The sequence below is a fragment of the Punica granatum genome, chromosome 1, assembly GCF_007655135.1.
Source record: "Punica granatum isolate Tunisia-2019 chromosome 1, ASM765513v2, whole genome shotgun sequence".
Taxonomy (NCBI): Eukaryota; Viridiplantae; Streptophyta; class Magnoliopsida; order Myrtales; family Lythraceae; genus Punica; species Punica granatum.
This window is the reverse complement of record NC_045127.1, coordinates 47122882-47144156: the sequence shown is the minus strand read 5'-3', so window position 1 is coordinate 47144156 and position 21275 is coordinate 47122882. Positions and strand designations below refer to the sequence as shown.

Genomic DNA, 21275 nt, shown 5'->3' with positions numbered 1-21275 from the left:
GCTAGGTGTATGGGGGCGTTGGACCCCGTGATTGACAAAAGAGGGTGTTGGACCCCGTGTATATCGTATCCTAGGAATTCGGGCTCGACCCGCAATAAATAAACAAGAAAACAGACAAAAACAGCAAAAGCAGACAAAGTAAATGAAATCCGATGAACGTGTGAACGCAAGAGAGTTGTGTCTTTTAATGTCGTGTTTACATGGTTAGCCGATTCGTGCAGGATTTCGATCAAAACATATCCAATTATTCACATGTGCACATGAATAAGCAAAATTAGTCACGACGGAATTTAATTTTATCAATTTTTAAGTCCGAATAATTAATTAAATCAATTTTTGTGTATTTAATTGATTTAATTCCCTTAAAGCTGAGTGAACATGAGATCGATTCGTGTGTACTTGTTCTCGCTTCAAACAACCGGTTTTAATGTCGAGTAATTAAAATATTCCAATTCATGCTTTTGTTGGTTTAATTAAAACAACAATTATTTTATTTTTTTGTCAGCCTTTTTCTTTATTTTATCATGACAATCACGAATTATCACCACAATCATCGAATTTATTCACAAATTGAGCCCTACACATGCCACTAAGTCGGAATAATATACCTAGAATCGGTTTAACCAGAATTAGGGCGTTTGGACCGGGCCGGAAGCGGTCTGGACCGAACAGACCGATAACACAGGCTCTGGGCCGGGGGGGAGCGGGCCGTCGCGCGGGTGAGCCGGACCAAACGCTGGAGCTGGGCCGCAGAGAAGAGCTGGGCCGAAAAGCAGTTGGGCCGCGGAAGGGAGCGGCTGGGCCGAGGAAGGGAACAGCTGGGCTGAGTCTCGGGCGAGACGGAGCGGATCGGGCGTCTGGGGTCGGGTCATCTCGGCTGGACTGGACTGGACTGGACTTGGCCTAACGTGCTGGACCGAATCGTCTGGACTGGACCTGCAAAAATCGAAGAAGGATGGGTCGAGCCCGTGAGAGAGAGGATGAACGGAGAAGACGAAGTGGGCGGAGGAGAGGAACCCGGCGGCCGCGAATAGTGGTTTCCGCCTTTGGGCGCCGCGGCGACGGCACGGGAGGGCGCGAGAGACAACCGCAAGTACCGCCTGGACTACACCGTGTTCGAGACGGGTGTCACGAGGCTTGGGTCTGTTGGGATTGAGAGGGATTTCGGGTTCTTTTGGCGAGATTTCGAATTTTTCCGGTGAGGGGTTTTCGAGTTCAATCGCCCGAAATTCGGGGAACTGAGAGGAGGAAATATAGGGGTTTTGTTCGGGTGAGGTCGCGAGTTTGTTTTCGGGGGGAATCGGACGGAACCGAGAGATTTCGAGCGTTCCCCTGGAGATCCGAGAGTCGGGAGGGTCGAGAGAGAAGGTCTGAGAGTCGGGGTTCCGGGGAGAGAGCCAGCGAGAGAGAGATCGGGACCGTGAGGGAGAGATAGCGGTCGAGGGAACGTGCCGGGGAAGCGAACGGTGGCGTGTCGGGCGAGCGTGTCAGCGGTGGCAGGCGGTCGCGGTGGGTGGGCAACCGCGACGTGTCCGAGGTGGCAGAGGGACGTCAGTGAAAGAAGAGGAGAAGAATAGGGGGAGAAGAGAAGAGAAAGAAAGAGCGGCGGGGCGGAAAGGAAGAGGAAGAAAAGAAGAGGGGGCGAAGTGGAAAGAAATAAAGAGCAGGGCGAAAATGAAAGGGTCAGAAAGTTCTGACCCGCGTCAGAAATTCTGACGCCGATCTGACCGGTCTGACGCGATTTGATCGGTTTGACCCTTGGAGAGATTTTTTTTTAAGTGACAAATGACGATTTTGCCCTCCTTTTGCTAGGGTGGACCAAAATGAGGTGCTGACAGGAGGTAATCCTCCTGTGGACTTAGTAATTGAACAGCAAACTGAGGTTGTGGGTGACCAACCTCAGATCCATGAGAGAACTGAAACTTTGATTGTTGGTGAAGGAAGATGCCAACAAGTCTTTAGTTGAAATGTTAGTTGAGTTTGAGGAATTCATTAGTCGAATGAAAACTAATGGAGACACTCAGACTAAACATAGCAATGTTCTAGAAAGGTATAGGAAAGTCTTTGATACTTCCGTGCTGAACAATGTTGCTTCCAGCCATAGTGTGCAGGAAGATATTCAAAACATGTTTAGACAACTTGATGAGAATATAAAAACTTAGACTGAAAAGATCAGGTATGATCTTATTCAAACCTTATCTAAACACATAGAAGAGGTTACTAGGCAAGTGGCCAACTAGGCCATTGCAGATTTTGTTAACAGAAATGCAGGACCATCTTCCTCAAAAGGGAAAGAACCTATGGTTGATCCTGACCGCTATCCACCTGCTAGGTCAGTTGTTACTCAAAGTCCTGTTAAGATTGAATTCCATAAGGTCCATTTCTTTGAAACACCTAGATATGCCCACACTATGTCCTATCCTGCGGGGTATGACCAGAGCGATAGAGGACACACATATGATGACCCTCCTCATAGAACCTCTAGACAAAGGGGAAACTTTGATAGGGATCATTACCCTAGAGGGTCTTATTCTGGTAGGAATAATCTAGCTTATAAACCAATGATTCCCAATCAGACGGAAGAACCCAGACAATATATAAATCTGCAAAATTATATAGGTACAAATATCATTCCTATTGAGGATGAACACCTTACAGTACAACTCCCCCGTCCTTCTTACCCTGAGTGGGTGGATGATGAGTCATTTCCTATAGGCTTTAAAATTCCAGACTTCACTAGATTCTCTGGTGAGGATGACATGTCCGTAATAGAACATTTGATGAGTTTTTCCTGTCAGTGTAAGGAAGCCTCCAAAAATGGACCTTTAAAACTAAAGTTGTTCTCACTGTCCTTGACAATGGCTACTTTTACTTGGTATACCTTTCTCCCAGTTTGTTATATCCAAACCTAGGATGACAAGCAAATTAAGTTTGCTTCTCATTTCTCCAAAACTGACCCCGGAGTGTCTATTGGAGACTTGTCTGCTATTAAACAAAAGTTAGGCGAATCTATTAAAAATTATATCAATAGGTTTAAAGGGCAAACAAGAGATGCAAAGTTGTTGTAAAAGAAGAGCACTTTGTATCTATGGCATACCAAGGCCTACATCTGGAGTTGCCAAAGAAATTTCAAGGAATAAAATTTCGTGACTTGTTTGAATTTGCATCAAGAGCTTTTGGATATGAGAAATTACTAAAAGAAGAAAAAAGTTCATCTCATAATGTTTATTATCAAGAGTGTGTTGATGATGACTCTGACTATGAAACGATGATGAGTATGATATGGACGTTGTTGAATTTGTTACAGCGGACCCTATTGTATGTGATGTCCTTGCTCATTAAGATATAAAATTTCAAAAGTCTTTCCGAGACAATATTGAAAGAAAATACTCTATTGATATTAATAAAGCAGATTAGATTTTTGATTGACGTAGGTCTCACGGTAAGACTAAAATTAAACGTAAAAACAAAATTGTGAGTAACCAGGATATCAAAGGTAGGGAGTATTGTAAATGGCATGATACCTTTGCTCATTCTACATCTAAACGTCTGTAGTTCAGGAATCTAATTCAAGACAAAATTGAGTCTAAAGAGTTAAGGTTTCCAAAAAGAAAATCAGATATATGTGTAAGACCCTTTTCCTTCTCCAAAGATTGAAGAGGTCAATGTGGTTGCTGTTGTTGGTTCAAATTCTTTCACTAATGCTGATATTTATGTTTGGCAGGAAGATGACAACAAGACAACGCTCGCCAATGAGCTATTTGATGCCATGGTGTCTGCAAGAATGCTCCAATTCCCCATAGTGACAGGCATTGAAGCAGAAGACTGAGCAAAGTTTTGCAGGTGGAGCCACACCACTGACAAGTGCATCATATTCAGGAATGTGGTGAAAAACAAGTTAAAGACTCGAGCTTTCGCGATCACTCTAGAGCATACAGTTGCTCTCAACTTGTTGAATGTGCTGGTGGAAGCATTGTCCACACCAATTGAGGACTTTTGGCAGAACCTGATGAAAAAGGAGTCCACTATCCAATTTTTAGCAGACCGCATAGAAGTTGCCATGACTCACATGTGCAGTTCTTGTCCCCGAAGGCTGATCAATGTTGTTGGCAAGGCAAGGTTGAAGCTGACTCGACCCAGAGTGGCCAGACTCTGAATACTACAGTGGAACCACAAGCAGCGTCTGCTCAGATTAAGTAGGCAGTCAATGGTAGAGTGATCACCATGGAAGAGAACTCTTGGGAGAGTATTTCTACTAGTTTCACCCCTGTCTCTAAAGGGAAGCTAGCTAGAGCCACCAAGCCTAGGAGCAAGAAGAAAAAGTTGCCGGAGGCTGGATCAGTTCAGGTAAGCACTGAAGGTGGGTGCCTCAAAGTCAAAGTGAGCAGTAGACGTGTTCAAAAGCCTCTGTGGAGAGAAGAGGGAGAGCTAAATGAAGGCAACTCTAACGACCTAGACTGCAACATGGTGTCTAACCTCCCAGCTGTGTTTGAAGGGGAATGCCAAGGAAGAACTCAAGGAGATATGTAAGAAGACACACCTGTTGATAAGGAGTCGGACCTAGGAGGCTTCGAGGATCTCATGCCGGAGGACTCCAAAACAGATCAGGATAATTTATTTAATGTGAGTTTCTCTAGACCCTCTTATCCAGATGCCATGTCAAGCCATTTGAGACCCTTATTTATTACTAATAAAATTGGAAGACTTAGACTTTGATAATGTTCTCATTGACAATGGGGCTATTGTAAATCAGATGCCTTATAAAACAGTCAAATGTCTTGGTATGAAAGACTTAGACCTTAAGCCTGTAGATGTTATGATCGATGGGTTCACAAGTTTTGGTCTGAAAACCAAAGGCATGATTAGAATCCTAGTAACCATGGGTATTTTCACTAGACCTACTGCATTCTTTGTGAAGATACTATGTCTAGTTACAAAATTTTATTGGAACGAGAATGGCTCCATGCTACATCTTGTATCCCTTCTTTACACTAAATGTTTTATATATGGAATGGCAACTGCTTCGAAGTTGTTTGTGCTACTCCTCCTACACGTGTGTATGATACGTATATGGTTGATACAGGTGATCTTGATGATGAATGCGGCGATGAGGTCATTTCTGATGAGGACTTCAGAGGGCTTATGGACATTCCTCTCCCAGAGGACATGCAGAACAAGCTAATTGAAGAGGCACAAAACATGTTCACCCAGCCTGGACATGACCATGCTCCCCATGATACCTAGTGGATGTTTGCATTGCTCTGATCTAATCAACATGTCCCTGACCAAATCTTTTAGAAGAGCCCCCGGGTAGTTGCTTTTCCAGTGTTTATTTCCTAAATTTACTTTTTTTAGTTCAGACTTCCTACTATTCTCATTATATAGACCTTTGGTTAACTTGTGTTAAGTCTCTCAATTTAATCCTCACAGTAGACCAGCAGAACTCAATTTAGAGAGAATGAGAGAATGCAGATTTGACAGAGAGAAGGAAAAAATTGTCTGCTGCTAAAAAACTTCAATATAATACACTGAAGAAAAAAACAGTTAAAGCTTAAACATAAAGCTGAAAAATAACTGCACCTAACGTGCAGAAACTAAGCACCTAAACACCAGTTAACTGACTCCTTAAAAATAGCAACTAAGAAACAAAGAAAGCTGACATTCGACTAACAAAAGACAAAAGCAACTCTGATGCATTTATCTCCAACACTCCTCCTTGGATCAGTTGCTGCTGCACACACCAATCTTCTCCCTTAGAAACTCAAATCTCTCAACATGAAATGACTTGGTAAAGATGTCTGAAAGCTGCTCATCAGTTCTGCAGTATACAAGCTTCACTTCACCATTTTGTTGCACTTCTCTGAGAAAGTAATACTTCACCTTAAAGTGCTTTGTCCTTCCATGAAAAACAGGATTATGAGAGATAGCTTAAGTAGCTTGATTGTCTACGTACACCTCAGTTCCTTCCTTTGAACTCAAATGCAAGTCCTGGATCAACTTCCTTAGCCAAAGTGCTTGATTTGCTGCTGTTGTTGCTGCTATGAACTCAGCTTCAGCAGTGGATTGAGCAACTATTTCCTGCTTCTTTGAACACCATGAAAAACATGCTGAACCGAGACTGAAACAATAACCAGAAGTGCTTTTCATGTCATATGCACTTCCTGCCCAGTCACTGTCTGAAAAACCAGACAACTTCAACTCCTTACTCTTTGTGAACTTAACTCCATGACAAGATGTTCCCTTTAGATACCTTAGGACCCTCTTTGCAGCAATCATGCGAGATTCTTTTGCACAGTTCAAGAATCTTGACAAAACACTTACCACATACAAAATATCTGGTCTGGTTGTTGTTAGGTACATGAGATAGCCGACCAAACTCCTATAGTGTGCTTCATCAGTTGGTTATGTTTCATCCTCCTTTTGCAACTTTTCTTTGTAACACATAGGAGTCTTCACACTTCTGCCCTCCTCCATATTAAATCTCTTTAAAATCTCCTTCAGATACCTTCTTTGACAGATGAAAATTCCCAACTGAGTCTGCTTTATCTCCATGCCCATAAAGTAGGCCATTTCTCCAAGGTCTGTCATTTCAAAGACCTTCATCAGATCTTGCTTCAGCTCTTTGATTAGATCTTCATCATTTCCTGTCACAAGTAAATCATCCATATACAAAGAGATAACAATTTCACTGCTGCAAGCCTTCTTCACATATAGAGTGAACTCACTCAAACTTCTTTGAAAACCCAAATTCCTCAAGTACTCGTCCATCTTGCTATACCAGGCTCTAGGAGCTTGCTTCAAACCATATAGTGCCTTCTTTAACTTGTACACTTTGTCTTCCCGATTCTTGACCCAAAAACCTTCAGGTTGCTCAACATAAATTTCTTCTTCGAGCACACCATTAAGGAATGCAGACTTAACATCCAGCTGGTATACTTTCCAGCTCTTCTCTGCTGCAACTGCAATTAATAATCTGATGGTGTCAAGTCTAACCACAGAAGCAAAAGTCTCTGAGTAGTCTACTCCCCAAACCTGTGCATAGCCCTTTACCACAAGTCTGGCCTTATACTTGTTGACAAAACCATCAGGATTTAATTTGGGCCTGTACACCCATTTTACTCCTATGACCTTCCTGTCTTGAGGCATATCAACCAGTTCCCAGGTTTGATTCTTTTCTATCATACTCAGCTCCTCCTTCATTGCAACCCTCCACTTCTGATCTGTCTTGGCATTTTCAAAACATGAATGCTCGAGCACTGCAACATTGCATCTTTCATATATCTCAGATAATGGTCTGCTGCCCCTTACTGGATAATCATCGATAGAGTCTTCTATCTCTACCGTTTTCTCACTTGACAGTTGTGGTGACCAGCACTTTTGAGTCACACCCTTCTCACCCATACTGCCTTCTTTCCAGTTCCACTTCTCCTCTTCCAAGAAGGTGACATCTCTGCTAATTATCACCTTCTCAGTTTGAGGTTGAAATACTCTATAGGCCTTAGACTGCAGGCTATACCCAACAAACACACCAGGCTCAGACTTCTGATCTAGTTTCCTTCTCTTTTCCTGAGGTACATGTGTGTAGCATACACAACCAAATACCTTTAAATTCTTCACAGATGGCTTCATCTCGTGCCAAGCCTCATAGGGTGTTTTCTTCTCCAAGGCTTTTGTAGGGAGCCTGTTGAGCAGAAAGACAACAGTATTTGCTGCCTCTGCCCAGAACTTTAGTGGCATGTCCTTTTCCTGCATAAAACACCTTGCCATTTCCACTATAGTTCTATTTTTTCTCTCACTTACTCCGTTTTGATGTGGAGAATATGGGGCAGTAAACTGACGTTCTATGCCTGCTTCATCACAAAGGCACTTAAACTTGTTTGAGGTATACTCAGTACCATTGTCTGATCTGAGTACCTTGATCCTTCTACCACATTGATTCTCAATCCAGCACTTAAATTTCATAAACACCTCAGCAACTTCTGACTTAGCTTTCAGAAAATAAATCCAACACATTCTGGTGAAGTCATCAATGAAAGTTATAAAGTACCCACTTCCATTTAGAGAGGCTTTTGACATGGGACCACACACGTCTGAGTGCACCAGTTCAAGCTTCTCAGTAGCTCTCCTGCTTGCTCCCTTGAATGGAATTCTTGCTTGCTTGCCAAGTAAACAGATTTTGCAGGTGGAATCTTGTTCCTCCATGACTGGCAGATCCTTAGCCATCTCATTCTTCTGCATGTACACCAGGCCCTTACTGTGATAGTGCCCCAGCCTTTTGTGCCAAATCTCTGTAGCCTCAGTTTGTGTCTTGTAGGCAACTTGCTTCCCTTCCAAAGGATTGAAAGAGAAACATTTATCCTGCATAGGTATCCTGAACAGCTCCTGGCCACTTACATCAGAAATCAAACACTCCTTTCCTTCAAACATGACCTTATACCCTTTCTCAACTAGCTGACCAACACTTAACAAGTTTTGGTCTATCTCGGGCACATAGAGCACACCAGTGATAGCCTTGGCACCAGTATGACCTTCAATCACCACAATTCATCTTCCTTTCATAGCAATGTAGTCTCCATTTCCAATCCTCACCTTTGTAGAAAATAAGCCATCAAACTCCTTGAACAGGCTTCTGTCACTGGTCATGTGGTTTGTGTAACCACTATCCAGGAGCCAACCACTACCTGCAGTACTTGAGGCATAGCAGGATGCAACAAATAAGTGCTCAACTTCCTGTGCTGCTTGAGCTTCATTTTGTTGCTGTGTGCTCTTCTCCTTGCAGAACCTGTCAATATGGCCCATTTTATGACATTTTCTACATTTTACATCTGGCCTTCTCCAGCATCTGTAGTAGGGATGATTGGTTTTCCCACAATGCTTGCAAGTGGTCTGCTTTCCCTTCTTGCTTTGATCTTGAGTACTAGAGCCTTCTGATCTTGCTACTGACTTGAAGCCTTCACCGTCTCCTTTTCTTTGATTCCATTTCTTCCCTTTGCCTACAGCATTCAGCTGCAACTTGGCCTGCAATGCCCCTTCTATGGGCTCTCCTCTCCTTATCATCCTCCTTTGCTCTTGCGCCTGTAATGCACTGAGCAATTCTGCGAATTTTATTTCTGACAGATCCTTTGTGTTCTCTAGAGAAGCTATGGTAGCCTCAAATTTTTCAGGCAGAGAAATCAATATTTTCTGCACAATTCTATCATCCTTTATATCTGTCCCAAGCACCCTTATCTTATCAACAATCTCAATTAGCCTATTTGCATATTCTTTCACAGTTTCTGCATCATCCATTTGCTGCCTCTCAAACTCTCTCAAGAGGTTCAGCACTTTCATTCCTCTTACCCTCTCATCTCCTTCATACTCAGACTTAAGAAAATCTCAAATAGTTTTAGTTGATCCATACCTCATTATCCTTGTGAAGATTGTTGGGGAGACAGCTGCAAAAAGACAGGACTTTGCCTTGGCCTTCCTAGTTGTCCTCTCTTTATGGTATTTGATCTGATTCATGGTCGGGTTCTCAGGAAGTGGAGCCACCTCATAGTCATTCTCCACCGCTTCCCATAAATCGCACCCTTCCATGTAAGTAGCCATCCTCACTGCCCATGCTTGATAATTTTCTCCATCAAACACAGGTGGCGCCATACTAGGGAAGCTGCTTGAGCCTGATTCCATCTTCTTCTGGCCTTCACTGGATGCAAAGACTCTCGACCAAGCAACTCACAGCCCCTTAAGATCAATTGCGGCTCTGATACCACTGTTAAGTCTCTTAATTTAATCCTCACAGTAGACCTGCAGAACTCAATTTAGAGAGAATGAGAGAATGCAGATTTGACAGAGAGAAGGAAAAAAATTGTCTGCTGCTGAAAAACTTCAATAGAATACACTGAAGAAAAAAAAGTTAAAGCTTAAACATAAAACTGAAAAATAACTGCACCTAACGTGCAAAAACTAAGCACCTAAACACAGTTAACTGACTCCTTAAAAATAGCAACTAAGAAACAAAGAAAACTGACATTTGACTAACAAAAGACAAAAGCAACTCTGATGCATTTATCTCCAACAACTTGCCCTTTGCATATGTTAATCAAGTGGATGCTTTTATTTCTGATTCGATGCAATCTAATGACGTTCAGCTTCTATCCAAGTCTCCTTTGATTCTAGATTTGGCTGAAACTGCTACTATTCTCATTGTATGGACCTTTAAAAAAACTTTACTTTTGTTAATTCAGACTTCCTAGTATTCTCATTTTATAGACCTTTGGTTAACTTGCCCTTTGCATATGTTAATCAAGTGGATGCTTTTATTTCTGATTCGATGCGATCAAATGAAGTTCATCTTCTGTCCAAGTCTCATTTAATTCTAGATTTGGCTGAAACTGCTAACTTACCGGATTTAATTCGAACTCCTGACTCATGGAAGGATAGATTAAGAATTTAAAAATGGAACTTGTGTCCAAAACTAGGTTTCAACTTATGAACTTTAGGAAATCAAACTAGGAAACCCTAGTGAAGGACGAATCATAATGATAAGTAAAAAGCTTGATGATGATTTCAAAGAATCACTCATCCAACTTTTGGAAAAAATACAAAGACTATTTTGCTTGGAATTACAGTGAGACGCATGGATTAGACAGAGGTCTAGTTGAGCATCGTTTACCATTAATTCCTAGTTGCAAGCCAATGAAACAACAATCTAGAACTACTAGAGATAGTTTGATCAAACCAATCATGGAGGAAATTGATAAACTTATCAAATCTGGATACATTAGGATTGTCAGATATCTTGAGTAGATATTCAGTATCATACCAGTTGTCAAGAAAAATGGCAGAATTAGAATCTGTATTGACTTCAAAGACCTGAATAAAGCTACTCATAAAGATGAATATTCCTTGCCAATAGCCGATGTCCTGATTGACTCAACGGCTTGTCATGAAATAATATCTTTAATTGATGGATAGTTTGAATATAATCAGATATACATTAGTGAAGAGAGTGTTCATAAAACTATATTCAGATGTCCAGAAAATTTAGGCATTTACAAGTGGGTTGCAGTGCCATTTGGACTAAAGAATGCAGGTGCAACTTATTTACGTGCAATGAATGTCATTTTTCACGATTTAATCTGGGATTCTATGGAGGTTTATATTGATGATATCATTGTAAAATCAAAATAGAAGGAATGGCACATTGCAGAGTGAAAACAAGCTTTCATCAGAATAAGAAAGCATAACCTCAAAATGAACCCCTTGAAATGTGCCTTCGGTGTTGAAGCAGGCAAATTTCTTGGGTTCATTATTCATAACAATGGGATTGAAATTGATCCCAATAAAACTGAGGCCATTATAAAGGCTCAACCTCCCACAACTAAAGTAGAATTGCAAAGATTTATGGGATCTATCAATTATCTCATAAGATTCATTTCAAACCTCGCAGGAAAGGCTCAGCATTTTTCATCCTTATTGAAGGCTAAAACAGTAGGGGAAGTTCATTTGGACTGACAAACATCAGAAGGCATTTGATGAAATTAAAAAGTATCTGATGTCTCCTCCAATTTTGGTATCTTCTAAACCTGGGAAGCCTCTTAAACTCTACTTATCTGTGGCTAATAAATCCATTGGAGCTATGCTTGCTCAAGATAATGACTCGAAGAAAGAGCAAGTTATCTTCAATCTCAGTAGAATGATGAATGAAGCTGAGTTAAGATATTCTTTAATGGAACAACTATGCTTAGCACCCTATTATGTTGTCAAGAAACTTAGACAATATTACAAAATTGAACTTTCACTCTAATAATAGTATATAAGATATAAGATTTTATGAAAAGATCTAGATAAAATAAATAATGTAAGATAATATTTACTTTTCAAAAGACAAATTAAATTATATTTTCTTAGATATGATTTGTTATATATTTTTTAAAAACAAATGAGACCATATTTTTAATGAATAGAGATATAATGTACTATCTATATTATAATATATATTTTATAATACGCTATAAATAGTGGAGGTAGTACACACAAACCATGACTGATTTAGCTCTTAAAAATATTGCTACCACTATACCTCTTCAATTTTTCATACACATGTGATCTTACATTAGTATGTCTACAGTTAAGACTTTTGGCTATGAGTTCTTCAACTTTTTTCTTTTTCTCACACATAATTTTTTTGTAGAATTTTAGAGTACTCCAATTTTGTGTATGTGGTTAAGTGTTAATACAATTAACAATATAATACCATATGAATCTTGATAATGTTGAAGATAAAAATACACCCTATCTTGGTTGGAATTTTTTTAAAAAAAATTTATGCATAATCTTGACTATGTTGGATTTTCTACGACATATATTCAGTTCTCTTTTTTATGTAATATTTTATCTTATTCGTGAAATTAGATTACCATTGATCATGTATGTCTAATAATATATTGTTATTGATTGTGAATTACTATTTTCAACGATTTAAAACGCGTATTTTATATAATAAAATTAGCGAAAAAGATCACATTTAATCATGTGTAATGTATGGACTCCATGACTGGGATTACAATAAATTGGAACCATCCTGTTAAAGTTAAAATTGAAAATTCAAAAATAATTAACTTACCCACTATTATCTCCCTGTTTCTCTCACCTCCTCCAACTTTCGCTCCAGTTTTCACTCTCTCGTCTCGTTCTATTTCTCTCCCACTCCCTTCTCTCTCCCATCTCATGGTTACTCCTCCCTCTCTCTTCTCATTAATATCTCCAGTATCCCATTATTTTTTCTCAAACTCTTTTATGTAAGAAAATTAACTTTCTTTTAAAAATCAGAGTCCATTACCCAAAAAAAAATTAAGAATCCATAATATTATCATACAATGAAATGGAATACATAATTCGCCTAAAAAGGTTAGTCTACATAATAATAACAATAATAATAATAATAATAAATATATTAAAAATTCAGGCAATAAATTAATGTAAAGTTTAGGTAATGGTATCGAGTATAGCGCAAGTATACGATGTAGTATATTACATATATTACATATCAAAAAGATTTTTTGACCTGCAGTATGGCCTATACGCCTTCTTACTTTATTATCTACATTCTCCACTCTTCTTAGTTCATTCGATGGAAGTGTGAGAAGTAGAAGAGACAGGATATCATATCTTATTTGAATAAAACAGCTTAATAAGCAAAGCATGTGAAAAACATCCCTTTAACTAGATGTCGGAAATGACATCTGGTTTATATGTAGCTTTTCACTTTAAAATCAATCATAGCTTTGGCTGAAAATTATAAATTAGAACAACGAAGGAAGATATGCAATCTGTGGATGACAATAAAATGGAAAACTGTGGAAAATGAGTGTTATGTAGTGGCATACATTCTCGCTTTGAATGAAGATGTTCATGATTTGATCTCCGTTAATGGGACTTTCATGCCTCTAATTTTTTATTTTTTGGGTTACAAACTAGTACATATGGATCGAGAACGGAATAGATATGGAAGATATATAGAGGCATAGATAGTCGCACGGTTGAAAAACTGAACCGTCTGACTCCAATATTCAAGCTTATGCCATTGCACCAAACTCCTTTTTTTTCTTTTTCATGTCCTTTTACTTCACTTTTCCTTTCCTTTTACAAAACCATGAGCTTGATTTATAATTTAAAAAATGGAAGCTTTGTTTGGTTTTAAAATTGAAATTTTACTTCACTCCGCTCTACTCCATTATTTCCTCAATTTAACAACACAATCATTACTTTTTTATCGTTTTCTCTAATTTAATAATAAATTCTCTCCCATATTTTTTTAACCATTATTATAACTAATTTTTTAATACTAAATTCTTCTAACTATTCGTTACTTTTTTATGGTTACAAAGAGAAATTAAATGCTCCATAGATGATCACCGTATAATTAATATTCGGTGTGGCCACAATAAATAAATTGAAAATACCTCGTAATCTCACCCATAAAATTAATATGGCTCTAAGGGCATAAGGAGACGCCAAATTTTGCCACTCTTATAAAATGGATTTCTTAGTGGATCGATATAGCTAAAACCCAACCGAAAACCATTAATGAAATGAAATATTGTCCCGACGTACAGTTCAAAATTAATCAATCATTTCGCGTTACCGACAACCAAGTGTCGGCGATCCCATATGTTTTATGACAATCAGTTCGGTTCACATGTTGAAAGCATATGGTTCCAGGAACCACTCCAAAAAAAATTGAAATAGGGACCAAGCACACAAATCAAACCACAAAGATGAGTGCTTTTGGTTTTTCCAATTGATTATATATATATATATATATATATGTATATAATGTTTTGTTTTGATGCTTTAATACACAACGTTGCGTCACAAAATCTCAAATCCCACTTGCAATGGCGATGATGGGAAAATGAGGGAATATCATCAACTGAAGCATTTTGCTCTTAAAAGCGACACATTAGCTACCAAATTGGAGTTAATCAATGCCTTAAAACTTCCCCATTTCTACACAATTCAATGCTCTCCCCATATTAATAATTGCTCCCACGGAAGAATTAATCTAGCTCCCATTAATGAAATAATTAACGACTTTTGTTTAATTAATTACTTTATTATTGCGTAATTGCCGTGTAATGAAGTCGTCATCAAGCCCATGGACCGGCTCTTGAAGACTTTAATCACATGGAGAAAAGAAAGCTTGTGGAGGACTCCAACAGTACCAAACACTACTCTTTCCTATTCCTTTGACTTTTTCCAAATCGATCTTCGGACATTTTGTAAGCACTCTCGACGCTGAATTAATTGTTAGGTTGAACTGATGACTCTAGCTGAGCAACTAGGTCCTGATTATTCCGGTCGATCAAGATCTTAATCGATTACAACCTCTGATCGATCCGGTTATTTCCTTGTCGTGTTGCTTGATGGTCAAGGAAGCAGTGGGGTTATTTTACGTCTCGAAGTTTCTTCGGTTCCTTTTTCGCTCGACGCTGGAAGTCTCTGCATACCCCGGGAAGATAGAAACGGGAAAAAAAATGGATCATATGTATACACAAAATAGGTCGTCCAAAGTCCTCCATCTATAATAGGAGGGTCATTTGGTCCTTATCATCCCCGTTTTAATTTAATTTTAGCTCCTGATATTAACCAGTTAAAATTCCGAACTCTACTTGATAACTGATCGAAGGTTGTGAACGAAACAGTAACACGACATCGCTTCACGCTTGAAACTAGAGGCTCCGTTCCCGTGGCGCGCTGCACCTGAAGCGCCTCGGGTAATGAATTGGATCATGCCTCCATCGATCTCTTAGGGGTCGCCCAAATTCTCGCTCAATGCCCCATCTACCATTGGAAAACGTATGAATTTAAGGAAGATGGAGCTCTATCCTGATCCGATGGCTTGCGATTTCTAACCAGTTATAGATTCTTCTTCGTTCACAAATAAGGAAAAAAGAAACTCTGCTTATTGAAACGTTGGACTTGGAGTAGGGGATTACATTAGACCACCTTAACCATGGCTCTGATTGATACTAAACATGTTTAGTAATTTACGTGATTGTATGATACAACTGATTTTATCGATTGCCCCAGAATTCCATTCTACATAGAAGATCGGTGATGCGGATGGCATAGTCAGATGTAATCTCAAAATGCCGGTTGATTATCTGAATCGCTATTCTGGATATCATTCATACAATCTCAAAATTCGGGATATCATTCCTACAATCTCAAAATGCGGGTCGATAACTTACCTGTATCGCTTAGTTTCTGCGCGCTCAGCGATCAACCGTTTCTCCTCATTTTCAAATTAAAATATATCACACAAAAATTTATTTAACGCCAAACTGGCCTTTCGTTTTATTTTGAATGTACTTTGAGCAATATAACTGCTATGCCATTAGCATAAAGCACGCCAACAGCCAACCTGATCGGAACAGAGGTAAGACGTTTCCGTGCCATTTTGACATGCTCTTTTATTTCATCATGCTGGATGAGGCCAACAGGAGAAGGACAAAAAATTTATAACTGGATTCGATCTATAGCAAGAAAGATTCGCCGTGGTGATTGGAAATCCACCGGAAGCGTCATGCAAAATCTATGACGTCTTGCAAAATCTACGACATCGGCGAGCCGAAGATCGAAGAACTTACAAAGAACAGTGGTAAGGAAATCTCGTGCAATATGAAACCCCAGACAAGGAGTAGCATGAGTTCATCAAACTCTACAATTCTTAAAGCAAACAAATTACAAAAGTTGCAAGCGATGCCAAAAGTTCGACGAAACCAACAAGGGATATGTACTGTTACAGTTTTGTCTATGGTAAAAGCACACAGGCAGATAAGCACTCGTTAATTATGCTGTCAATAAAATAAACCCTCCAGATGCACCAGATGAAGGTCAAAAGGGTAGTAGATACCAGAAGAAATTCACAGGTAGATTCGTGAGATGGCAGCAATTCTATTCACCAGCACTGCTGGAAGCCCTACACATACCAAACCATCTCGCTGTGGCTGTGCAGTTGAGAGGAAGTGTTACCAAGTACCTCATTGGGGACCTGCGAACTTGCTCATCATCTTAGCAATGATAGGAGCTACCTTTGGATTTGCTTGATGCTTGGCAAGATTAGCAGGGTTCTTCATCACTGCAAAATCGATAATCAAAGAGACAAGAACATCAGGACGTATTAATTATGTATTGGACAGGAAAAGCTTCATTTAAGAATGCTGATACATGTGTGGTATGAATCAGCAGTAGTCTGATCAGACGAAGTTCAACGGAAGTTTCTTCTGCTATACAATTTATTATGGCTCCAACATCAGCTAATATCTTTACGGTCTACTGTGCAGAGTGAGATTCTCTAATTTCAACCTCCTAATGCCAAGTTCTTAAGCAGAAGCGTAGTAGGAAACTGTTAACATGTAAAAGATTTCCTTCAGGTCAATCAGTTAATTTGAGCAGAACTCCCATAGAAGTAATTATAGGTGCGCGTACTCTCTAAACCGGCGAATAAATTACATTGAATAATGAAAATCCACTGAGCCAACAATTTAATCTTATAAAGAAATTTGAAGCAGACGAAGATCATCTTTGACAGGGCTCAAAGAGAACACAAGCGAAACCAGAAATTTGCAGATCATACCATCTTGAAGAGCAGCCATGATCTCTGGGTCCTTGAAAGCAGTCATCAGATCGGGATCCTGTTCCATATTAATAGAAGCATGTCAACCAAAATATCTGATACTAGTTCTAATACATAATGGAAGACAAGGAGCATGTCTAATAATCATTATATTCAGTTAGTGGAAGAGCCATTAGCAGGTACTAAAAATTAAAAAATTTGCGATCAACTTTTTTTGGGTACAACGGCAGATCATCCAAGCAAAAATGAGAAGACTATGTTGAAATATTAGCAAACTTACATTCAAGATTTTACTAAAATCAACATTCCCAGGCATCCCTCCAGGCGTGCTCCCTGGGAAACCTCCAGGCATCCCTCCAGGTGTGCTCCCTGGGAAACCTCCAGGCATCCCCCCAGGAAATCCTCCAGGCATCCCACCTGGAAATCCACCAGGCATTCCACTTGGCTTTCTACTAGAAGAAGATTGCTCTTGTTTCTTTGCCTTCTCATATGCAGCCTAAAAGAGAGCACAACAAAGCATTAGACCACATTATTACATCAGGCTTGATAAGCAGATTGAATATCCAAGTAAATGGAACCAATTGGTCCACCTACTTGAGCTTCTGCACGACGGCGCTGTCTCTCACGCTCAAGTTTCCTTTCTTCCCTTTCTTTGCGCAGCCTATCATATTTCCGGCGGTGTTCCTCGATTCTGTGAGCATTTGGTTCAACCTGCGGAATTCAAACAGCTCATGGAATAATTTCAGAAAGGCAGATCATAGCTCCAGAAAAGTCTTGCTTAAATTCAGAAAACCACCCGAAACCCTCACACAAGTCACATCATCTAACTCAAGATAAAGCAAACCACGCGTTTCTAGTTGTCGAAGTTAGTGAAACAACATTGCTGATATCATCAATGACCAATTTGTGGTTTCCGACATTTTGAACTGTCTATAGATTGCAGGACACTAAATGCAAAAGGTACCTAGAATGACAATCTAGCCTGGCTTTAATATCATTCAAACAAAGTTTAAGCAAAGGAGAATTGCATGATATTAGCACCAATCAAAAAGCCAATTGTCTAGAGGCATGCAAGAAAATTTACATGTTAATAACGAAAGATAATTGGAGTAACCTATTCAGTTTATACTAATGAATTAGATCACATTTGCCGCATCTCAGCGATTATCATCCAGTTACCTTCTATAAAAATCATACTTTCTACTTTACATGAAGGCTAACATCCATAAGGAATAGAATTCACAATAAACAGGAAAAAGCAGCTAAATTTAGCAAATGCGGAATGACGTAAACAAAATTTTGTGGTACGAGCGGAAAGAGAAGAGAGAAAGACCTTCTTAAGCACAGCACTTATTTCTTCATCGTAATCCAATTTTGATGCTACATGTAGATCCTTTGCAGCCTCTTCCCACTGACCCAGCATTGCTCGAGCCATACCCCGGGATTTGTAGCCCTTCGCAGAGTCTGGATTAATCTGGAAGAACAGTTCACATGAATTTTTTTAAAAAAAAAAAAAACAAAAAATTCCATCCATCCAGGACACCAGCTAAGAAACTCAAGAAGATCCATCCATTCTGTTTTCAAGAGGAAAGCTATCTAATCATAATTGAAGATATAACCAGTATAGAATAGGTTTCCTATAGCTGTAAGCATTTGTCCAGACGAAAGCGGATATTAAAGTGGTATTTATTAAAATTTGTTCACAATTTTTTATGCAACTAAATACCAGTCAATGAACCAATAATGAAAAGAAAAAAACTTGAATACCTTATTATTACTAGTCATTCTATACTGAGATTTTACTTGAGCAAAACGTGCAAATCAAGCATCCAGCTATAGTTTAAGGAAGAAAAGTACACAAATATTCACTAAAATATCATATCAAGAATTATGAGAAGATGAAAATAACCTCCAGAGCAGCATTGGCATCCCTTATAGCAGCATTTGGCTTCTTCATCTTAATATACACAGTAGCTGCAATCGATCGCAGTGCGTACATGAATGCAGGATAAAGTGACTGAAAAAAACACCACCAGAAACAAAGAGCATAGAAGAGGCAACAGATGTAGCCAGAGTTTTGACCTCTAGTTGCATACATAATTGCTGAGGTTGGATTCAAGGTAATTGCCTCTGTAAGCTGCTCAACCGCCTTCTCCAAGTTACCTGCATATAGAAACAATTAAATCAAAAGGTGGGATAAACTTATGGATACAATTAAGTCAATTTCTATAGCTAGAGATATTCATATTGAATACACGTCATTAGTACACCTTCAGAAAGAGCTTCCATAGCTTGCGCCTTCGCCGATTGAGATGCATCACGGTTCTCCTCAGTAACTTCAATAGACGGGTCACCCATCTGAGTGTGTGGTCCAATCAAATTCATTCAATCGACAGGAAGGAGCGATACTACGACAGAAAAATTCAGCAAATCGGAAGTTCATTATGAGAAAAACAAGATGGGAACCTTCTGAGGAGGATCATTATCAGGCTCGACAATCTCGCCTTCAATCTCGATGTCTGACTCAATTATCTCATCCTCCTCTTCCTCTTCTACTTTCGGCGCTGCTGCTTCAGTGTCAGCCATGTCCTCATCGCTCTCCTCCACGACATGGTCCTTCTGCATCAACGTTCCACATTTTCAATCAAGCATAATCTTAACATCCACAAGCTTACTGCGGCACAATGCTCAATTAACTCAAGCTGAAATGATAAATCGACGAACAAGAAAGTTGCAAAATTCAATCTTCAACAGATATGAGCAGAGCGCAGCGCATACCGATTTGGAGCCGCCGGGCCCGTACGCCGAGGGAGGGAGATTTGCTCCGAGGCTGAGCAGAATCGCGTAAAAAGGAAACGAGATTCATTAAGGCGAATACAAAGCAGAAAGCGCTCAGACAGAGAGGGCTACTTCCAGTGACTGACCTCTCGAGGTAGTCGCGGAAGAAGGAGAGAGAAGGATCGGCAAGGACGGAGGGATTGGACTTGCACATGTCGACGAAATGCTTCAACTGGCTCACTCTCGCCGGATCCATAACGCCGGTCACCGCCGCCGAGCGAGCTCTCGAGTGTGCTGAAGGATCGCAGTTACCAGCTTTGGGGGATGGTTCTGTAAAGAAGCGGTGCTGCGCTGCGACGAGGAAGAAAGAGCGGAGACCGTTTTCTTTCGTCTCCGCCTGCATAGACACACGAGGTCCTTCTAGTAGCTTCTACGAGGACACGTCACCGATGCTTAATCCACGTCAGCATAGGGTTTTCCCCGAATTTGAAAATTCAGGAAAATGAGGGAGTGTGGTTTCGCATTCAATTCCCGCGGTGGAATTGTCCTTTATTCAATTTTTTTTTTTTTGGTTGAAACGGATATCATTATATTAGAAGTTAACTATTGTCAGCCGAGTCATCTCGGTTAATACATGAAATACGAGTTTTGTCAACACCCATCTGATCAAATAATACATGATCAAGAGCCCCAACAGGGGTATCAAAATAACAAGTGGTATTGTGGTGTTGAAAGTCCTCTCGTGCTGACCGAGCAAGGAAATCAGCGACCCCGTTAGCTTCCCGGGATGCATGTCCAATCATAAAACCGACGAAGGAAAGAGCTAGAGTCCTGCAATCCAAAATAATTGGCATTAGTATTAGGTTGTCGCTTGAATTATCAAGGAATAAGTCAATAATCACCCTAGCATCCAATTCCACAATGAGAGATTGGATGCAAAGTGCTCTAGCCATGAGGAGTCCGTCATGTATGGCCAAGCACTCAGCCATAAGGTTGTTTTTTACCCCAAGATAGTGAGTAAAGCCCATGATCCAGCCTCCCGAGTGGCTTCGTATGACTCCACCCGCTCCTGCTTTCCCCGATGAGAGGTTCACAGAACCATCAGTATTGCGCTTAGCCCATCCATGAGCTGGTGGAGTCCAATGAACCAGAATACTACGTCTGTTCCCTTTCATTTTTGGGGCAATTGAGGCGAAGAATTCAGCGGCTAGCTCAACGCAATGTCCGGGGGCTGAGGATGTATTTCTTTCTTGTCAAAAATGCATTTCTTCCTTTGTTTCCAAAGGGTCCATACTGCAAATGGGAAGATAACCTTCCACGGAATGTGCAAAGTGTGGGGTTCACAAGCCTCACAGTTAACCTTAAGCCATCA

General features: G+C 39.9%; 1 protein-coding gene across 1 annotated transcript; it reads right to left on the bottom strand.

Annotated features, from left to right (window-relative positions):
• Positions 1-16145: 16145 nt before the first annotated feature.
• Positions 16146-20306, bottom strand: LOC116192284 (FAM10 family protein At4g22670). The gene is made up of 11 exons (XM_031520790.1): positions 20050-20306; positions 19904-19955; positions 19592-19744; positions 19396-19483; positions 19208-19288; positions 19035-19099; positions 18459-18599; positions 17720-17836; positions 17406-17621; positions 17126-17183; positions 16146-16627 (listed from the first exon to the last, which is right to left on the bottom strand). Exons 1-11 carry the CDS (start codon positions 20304-20306, stop codon positions 16530-16532), a joined length of 1326 nt encoding a protein of 441 aa, XP_031376650.1. The 3' UTR covers positions 16146-16529.
• Positions 20307-21275: the final 969 nt, after the last annotated feature.

Coding starts and splice junctions, on each gene's coding strand:
- LOC116192284 (XM_031520790.1), bottom strand. CDS start 20,306: ATGCAGGCGGAGACGAAAGAAAACGGTCTCCGCTCTTTCTTCCTCGTC. Junction 18,600..19,034: donor ATGCCAATGCTGCTCTGGAG/GTTATTTTCATC, acceptor CTGTTCTTCCAG/ATTAATCCAGACTCTGCGAA. Junction 17,622..17,719: donor GCCGTCGTGCAGAAGCTCAA/GTAGGTGGACCA, acceptor GCTCTCTTTTAG/GCTGCATATGAGAAGGCAAA.